We start from the raw sequence: 8,237 nt of genomic DNA, 5'->3' as shown, positions 1-8,237 counted from the left end.
GCAAATGTGCTGCAGCGCTGCATGTTCTCAGAGTGCAGCACTCTGTGTTGAAATGTGATCACAGAGGACTCGGCCGGCTCAGCACTTCACTGGATTTCTGCTAAATGTGTGATTGAGGGAAGTCGCTATGACGACAGCTACTCGATGATGTGTAAAACGTTTTTTTGTGTCTCTCCCCCCCCTTCAGCCCGGGGCCAGCCTGGAGCAGACCCACATCTTTGTTCTTGCACACATTCTTCGCAGACCCATCATAGTCTACGGAGTGAAATACTACAAAAGTTTCCGTGGGGAAACGTTAGGATACACTCGATTTCAAGGTGAGAGTTTCAAATAAATGTTTGTCACTGTTTCTCTCCACTATCTGGTGACACCTATGGAAATAAGTGCTCATTGCCGGTGTGCATCTCACTTCCCTGAGATCTGAACAGTAACACCTACTTTCTAATAATGCAAATGTTCAACAGATATTTATTTAATGCAAATCTTTGACACCTGTTTTATCTTTGAACTAGTTGTGACGTCTAGCCCTGCAGGCAGTTTTGTTTTGAATGTTGTGTTCACAAAGAGTTTTCATTGAAACCACTTCTGCTAATGAAACAATGATAGTCCCCATGACAACGGACCACAATTAGATTTTTCACTTCTACCAGCTCCACAAATGAAATTCCAGCGACCTTTTGTTATAGTGGAGAGCAGGCAAGAGCAGGATACCTCTAAAGGTCACCAAGATTTCTATTTGATTTGTAAGTATTACCTTGACGCTATATGGGGTTACTCGGTGTACTGACTGTTTATTTAATAAAGACACACCTACAGCAGGGCAGGGGGTTGGCAGCAGCACAAACTGGAGCTGTTTGTTAAAGGAAGCACAGCTGGGGTGCTGAGTCGCTGCGTAACACACAACATTTCTACCTCAGTCCGTCTGTTGTGCTGCTTTTCATTTTTGAATAAATAAAAGAACCTCTCTTTAATCAGAAAGGTAGATTTTAAATGTGCAACCTGACTGCTCATGCTAACCAGAGAACAACCAGAGTGACTGTGGTTTGCTCTAGTCCAGCGGTTTTCAAAGTGTGAGGCGTGCCTCCCCTGGGGGGCGCCAGAGAGCTTCAAGGGAGGCGAAGCGTGAGACACAAAAGAACGAGAAAAAGACGAGTAAAGTGACACTTGCCCACTTGTGGCTGTCTGTGGAGACCGAGTTCCCCCACATCGCCAAAAAGGCTGTAAAAGTGCTCATTCCCTTCACCTCCACCTACCTGTGTGAGTGCAGGTTTTCCGCATTGACTTTGATCAAAAGCAAGTACCGGTAAAGGCTGCAACCAGAGTATGATCTGCATTTTATTCCTGTGTGCATCAAAGACGCAGACTCATTGTTCCCACTAAAGTAGGGGTGAGTGTAATAAGGAGGCAAAGTTGACGTTCAGTGTGTTGCCGGGGGAGCATATAAGGATTTATCCACCATGTTGAAAATGTTAAAAAAAACANGTCACGACTCTTTGAAACATCTCTGTTGCCGGAAATACATCCGTGGAGGACCCATCGGTGTATCCTCGATTATAGCTCCTCCAGAGAGCCTCCTCGATGCTCGATGCTCGGTCCTCGAAGTGCATTTAGAGAAATTAGATGTCCTTCAACATGGCGCACTGAACTCAATTTCCGGGTCACTACCGGAGGACCGAGGAGTGGAGGAGGGGAAATTAGAGTATTGAGAAGCCTCTAATGACTTCCGTTATTCCCTACTGAGAATCTTTCAGTAACATGTTTTGCGGAGTGTGTGTGTGTGAGGTTAATTTTCAGTTGTGTGTGTGTGATGTCTTCAGTAGTGAATGTGAGAGTATTTCAGTAGTGAATGTGAGAGGATTTCAATGTTCAGTAGTGAATGTGAGAGTATTTCAGTAGTGAATGTGAGAGGATTTCAATAGTGTGTGTCTGAGGTTAATTTTCAGTTGCGTGTGCATGAGGTTCATTTTTAGTAGTATGTGTGTGAGGTTTACTTTTCAGTTGTGTGTGTGTGAGCCTGTGAGGTCTTCAGTAGTGTGTGTGCAAGGCCAGATGTTATCAGTAGTGTGTGCGCGAGGTTAGTTAGAATTTTGGCCTACACGGCCCCTCATAGATGTCCTTGTGGTAACTAAAATCTCTTGTCAGTTTTCGTAATCCAGGAGATATATTAGCACTTAGCTGATTAAGCCGACCAAGCTTTATAGCAGGAAAGGAGCCAACACACACACACACACACACACGCACACGCACACGCACACGCACACGCACACGCACACGCACACGCACACGCACACGCACACACACACACACACACACACACACACACACACACTCTTCTCCTTGGTCCTATCAGCTACAACATTCAGTCTGTTTCCAAGCTTGTAGCTAGCCATAGCCTTGTATCTATTTAGTAATACTAAACAAAACTATAACAGCATTAGCACGTAATTTGTAACAAACTACTTATAGTTAAGCTGTAGAAATTACCCAAAATGGAGTATACGTTTAAATTAAAGGAGCTAAAATGAAAGATTGTAAGCTATCAGGACACATTTTGCTGTCGTGTGACACCATGTGACACATTTTGGTTGTTAAGCAGGTCAGTGTGTTGTTCCAAATGTGAACATGCAAACACTAAAGCATGTAATTCAGATTTGTTTTGTTTTGCATTTATAACAACTAGATCAGCTGCAGGACTCTTAAAAGACAAACCTCACACAGTCCTCAGAATGTTGACCAACTAGCTGGCGGTAATGTCTCAACAAACATAAAGGGAGTGCTGATTAAAACAGCTATGAAGTAAAACAGATCACGATTCCTAATTCAAAATGTTGCTCCATACATTGTAAAGAAAATTGGACAGAAATTGACCAGAAGAATTTCCGCCACTTGTTATTCTCAGCTGATTTAAAACCTTTAGTTGTAAATCGGGGTTTTCTAACCATTATTAAATGAATGGAAGAAGACAACAAAGTCATTTTCTGCATTTTCAGTTTTTTTTTTATGGGTGCTTGAAATTATATTGTGTTTCATAAACAGCAGCCAGATGTTAGATCAATAGCTAAGATATGGTGCATGCATTTTATAATACACATGAATGTCTTGAAGGGCAAGTTGATATTTATTCAGTGGTTATCAACAAAACAAAAAGGTTTATTGCATGCTTAATCAAATAGCAGTGTGTTGTATTGAGATGTAAGCAGGGTTGTTGCATTGTAGAAAGACAGAGATCTGAAGAGAAGCAGGAGCGGCAGAGGTAGTCAAACAACAGGATTATAATAATGAGAGTGTCAGTAGATCCGGATCATCAGGATGGTGATCTGCCAGCCGAGACGTCACCTTACCAGGATGAGCTTCCTGGTTACGGCAGGAGTCAACAAGAATTTCCTTCGGGATTAATACAATTCTATCTAATCTAATCTAGCAACCAATAAATCCTTTATTAGTCATATCCATATGAAGCGACTGTTGCCTTTGTTCACAGTCAGTGGCTGTGTTATGGTTTTATCTTGTTAGATTAGAAGGTTTTATAGCATGAGTTTGTATGATATGGGAGCTCCTGTGTTGAGCCTCTTCTATCCACCGCTTTCCTCTACTTACCGAGTGCATTTAGGTCATTTGAACTTGTGCCATGATTGAAGGGTTGCAGTTACATCAATGAATCTATTGGTTGTCTAAAATATCTCCGAAAATGTTTTTTTACTCGAAGCGATTATTCACATATCAAATTATTTTGCAATTATTGTATTACTTGAAAACAAATAACTTCCCCTTTAAACATAGTTTATAGTAGGCTTTAAGTGGCTGAATTGAAAGCTTCTCTCTCTCTCTCCCTTCACCCCTGTGATTTTCTATGTCTGTCCAGTGAAAAGATGTGTAGTGTCCTTGGGCACCATTTCCTGTATTGATCATGGAGTAAATCACAGCGAGACAGCAGTTATGATCTCAGCCCTGCTTGTTAAGAATGAAATAGTGTCACGGCCCTGTTTGATATTCATAACCTGTCTCTCTCTCTCTCCCCCGCTCTTTTCACATTCTCATTTTCTCTCTCCTCATTTTCTCCACATGACTTTTCCTCCATATCTACCTCTTCTTCTTCCAACCTCCATCTTCCACTGTTCTCTCAGTGAGGTTTCCTACTGTGTGATATACTGCAAGACACACAATACATATAACAAGTCAAATTTCTTTATTTTACTTTAGATATGAAATAACCTGACTAAAAATATAACAATAGAATAAGTCCTGGTATTTCGGACTTTCCTTTAACAAGGATGTACTTTATTTCTGTACATGCTGAATAATCTGCATTTTGTTCGTGTCACATATGATGTTGGGTTTGAGAAACAACCTTACATATCTAGTTTAATGGAATTTAACCCATTCCCTGCTGTTCTCTCTGCCCCTTAGGCTACCTGCCCAATGGTATCCATGCAGTGGAGGGCATGTTAGCAGCTGCCAGCATTGGAGCCATCTGGAGCTCCACGTCTGTGGACTTTGGAGTCAACGTAAGGACTGTCATTCTGTTTGTGGCTTTTTATTATTTACATATATTTGAGTTTTTTAATCCATTGTATTATCAACTCTTTATTTGTGCACTATATGTTATAAGAGAAACTGTTTCTATAAACCTGTGGAATCAGCTGGTTTAGGCATGGCATGTGGACTCTGAAGCACATCTTGAGCAGTACAGGCAACAGTCTTTATCTCTTAATCCTAACAACACTCATAGCTCCAGCTACAGTACTGAGCCATACTGGGTCAATGGTCTTTTATCAATCCACCCACATACGCAAACTAACATAAAGCATCAGTTTGTGTGTTGCTCCTTTGTCTTCCTCATCTATGCTTATTGTTTCTTGTGTGCTATTGCGTCGTCTGGCAGATCAGAGAACTACACTTAAAATAAAAACATGTCTTCACCTTTAGTTAGAAGTTATTCACTGCATATTACAGTGATGAACAATATAGAGGTATTTTAGGGGCAATTACACTTTACATTCCTCATGCATTTTGTCTTGAGCTTATGCCCACCATCTGAATCACATTGTTCTCTTCCATTGCTCCCTTCATTCTCTGCTTGAATATGCTTCTGTTTTGTTTTCAAACAATGTTGTCTTGTCTTGTCTTATGTTAAAAGCAAGACAAAGTATTTCCTTTTAAGTCTTACATGAACTGCCCTTATTCCCGTCTTCTTACTCAGTGTTCTGATTTTTAAGATTTAACCCTCTGTCTCTCTTTTTTTGTGTCAGGGTGTCCTTGACAGGTTTTCTCAAATCCAGCCCAAGCTGATCTTCTCTGTTGCCGCTGTGGTTTACAACGGAAAAACACACGACCACATGGAGAAGCTGACCAGTGTTGTCAAAGGTTAGCACCAACACTATGTGACCGACCATACATTTGTACATTTTATATCTAATTTTTAACACTTATAATAGGAGAGGAACTTCATTTTACTCTACTGGTCTTATGGCTCCTTCTACATTTAAGCATATTTTAGTTGACCAAAGTATCTTGAATATATCTAAAAATCTGAATCTCTCTGTAGGTCTGCCTGACCTGAAGAAAGTGGTGGTGGTTCCCTACGCTCGCTCCAAACATGAGATCGACCTCTCCAAGATCCCCAACAGGTGTGTGTCTTTCAATACAGCTTCGCTCAAGTAATACAACTGAGAAGCTAAAACTGTTTTTTCCCTTTTTTTTATTATTATGACGAGAGCAGAGATATAATTTCTTTCTTATATTATATTGATCGTTTTCTTTCATTTCCTCCCTGACTATTTTTTTTGTTTGTTATCTTCACAGTGTATTTATAGATGATTTCTTGGCTTCTGGGCGCGGTGGTGAAGCCGAGCACTTTCCTCAGCTGGAGTTTGAGCAGCTTCCGTTCAATCATCCTTTGTTCATCATGTACTCGTCTGGCACCACAGGAGCTCCTAAATGTATGGTGCACTCTGCTGGGGTAAGGAAAACAGTGGCTTCCTTTTAATCATTAATATGGTTCACTTACCCTCCTTTTGGGTCTCATGCAATAAGCAATATACAAACACATTTCCTCTCAGTATCAACAATTCATAATTTTTTGTTGGTGCCAATGCCAGGAAACTTATTTTTCTTTATTTTAAAATGTAAAGAAATGCATAACTATATACCACATTGAGATTTTAAGAATATAAAATCTCTATGAGGATGATATTGGATGGATTCAGTTTCTGAATGGCGTACATTCGGCTCTTTAATGCTTATTGATTTTCCTATTAAGTCACTATTGGATCTCCCAAAAACACATCTTTATTTTCTCTTAAAGTGCACCTATCGTGCCATTTTTAGGCAATAGCATATCGGACGCAAATCTGGATCAGCTCCGGGTACGGAGGAAAAGAGAGAGGGTTTTATTTTCTGACGCTGTGTGAGTTCCCCGACACCGGGGACACATATTTATGTATAAAATACATCAAAAAGTGTATTTTGCATGATGGGTCCCCTTTAATTCATAATTCATCTTACATCGATCTCACTACTGCTGAAGTTCTTCTTCTTCTTACAGCCTTTCTTCTCACTAATTCTTGTGCCAGAGCAGATTTAATTTAGGAGAAACATTAGAGATAATGTTTCTACATGAGGTCCATCATGTGTTAGGTAGGCACACATCATTTCTTCACACTCTGCTGATCATTTTATAAATAATGTGTGGAATGTAGCATCTTAGTAACTGAGAAATTAATAATTGATTACATTATGTAGAAACATTTGGAATAAGGAACATGTTAACATTTCAAAACAAAGAGACACCTTTGGCTTGGCATTTTTGTTAATTTGCTGTTGCTGCTCCACACGGGTTAAATGGACCACAGCTGTCTCAAACACACACACACACACACGCACGCACGCACGCACACGCACGCACACACGCTGGTCACCTCTCCTGGGTTGGCCCACATGCACAGTTTGCTATTCACTGCACACCATTTATATTAATGCACATGAACAGTCAGATAGAAGGGGGTGTTCTCAATAAACCTAGCTTGTACAAGAAGGAGACACAGGAAAAGCAGAGGATATCTGTACAAATTGACAAGTAATGTTGAGATAATCTAATTTATTGGCATTTCTGCAGATAGCAGACAGTTTGCTCAGTACTTCATGCATTATAGATCGTCAAGTATTTATTTCTAAACAGTTACATGTCTCATTAATTTTTACTTCAGAGTGAAAAGTTCTTGAACTTGGAAAAAACGGTTGGAAGAAAACTTCACCACAATGTCTATTAGTAGCTTTTCTGGAGCTTTAGTTCATGAGAATATGATTCCTAAATTGCTCATTGAAGCTTAAACTCTTTCAATATTACAGCTGTCACATGATACCATCGCTTGACACATTAGGAGCGTAACCATTGTTTACTGATGAGAATATATAATACTTACATTTTAACTGTATTTTATAATTTTTTTTAAAGAAAATGTATCTTTTAAATCAAACTATAAAACATTTAACACTCTCTTGGCCAGCTTAACGTATATATATATATATATATATATACATACAGTGGGGCAAAAAAGTATTTAGTCAGCCACCAATTGTGCAAGTTCTCCCACTTAAAAAGATGAGAGGCCTGTAATTTTCATCCTAGGTATACCTCAACTATGAGAGACAAAATGAGGCGGAAAAAAAATCACATTGTCGATTTTTTAAAGAATCTATTTGCCAAATATTATGGTGGAATAAGTATTTCGCTTCACCTACAAACAACAAGATTTCTGCTTCTCACAGACCTGTAAGTCTTCTTTAGAGCCTCCTCTGTCCATCCACTTGTTAACCTGTATTAATGGCACCTTGTTTGAATTCGTTATCAGTATAAAAGAGCGCGGTGCACACTCATCAGTCACACTCCAAACTCCACTATGGGCCAGGGACCAAAGAGCTGTCACAAGGACAACGAAACAACATTTTAGACCTGCACCAGGCATGGGAAGACTGAATCTGCCAAATAGGTAGCCGTGGTGTGCAAGACACTCACTGTGGGAGCAAATTATTTAGAAATGGCAAGACATTACAAGACCACTGATAATCTCCCCCGATCTGGGCTCCACGCAAGCTTCTCACCCCGTGGGGTCAAAATGATACAAGAACGTGAGGGAAAATTCCAGAACACACGGGGGGACCTAGTCAATGCCTGCAGGAGAGCTGGGGCCAAGTAACCAAAGGCACCATCAGTAACAACACTAACGCGCCAGGGACTC

The 8,237-nt window shown here is 40.1% G+C and overlaps 1 protein-coding gene across 1 annotated transcript in view; it reads left to right on the top strand.

Moving 5' to 3' along the window:
- LOC104942019 (acetoacetyl-CoA synthetase-like) overlaps positions 1 to 8,237 on the top strand; it is a 58,655-nt gene that overhangs the window by 29,460 nt on the left and 20,958 nt on the right. The window contains exons 6-10 of the mRNA XM_010767208.1: positions 188 to 317; positions 4,408 to 4,505; positions 5,250 to 5,364; positions 5,546 to 5,627; positions 5,803 to 5,959. Coding sequence (XP_010765510.1) covers positions 188 to 317; positions 4,408 to 4,505; positions 5,250 to 5,364; positions 5,546 to 5,627; positions 5,803 to 5,959 — 582 coding nt within the window. The remainder of the gene's footprint in view (positions 1 to 187; positions 318 to 4,407; positions 4,506 to 5,249; positions 5,365 to 5,545; positions 5,628 to 5,802; positions 5,960 to 8,237) is intronic.

The sequence above is a fragment of the Notothenia coriiceps genome, unplaced genomic scaffold, assembly GCF_000735185.1.
Source record: "Notothenia coriiceps isolate Sejong01 unplaced genomic scaffold, NC01 NC01_scaffold00004100, whole genome shotgun sequence".
In the NCBI taxonomy this organism is placed as follows: domain Eukaryota; kingdom Metazoa; phylum Chordata; class Actinopteri; order Perciformes; family Nototheniidae; genus Notothenia; species Notothenia coriiceps.
Note: the sequence above shows the minus strand (reverse complement) of the source record. Positions and strands in the feature narration are given on the sequence as shown.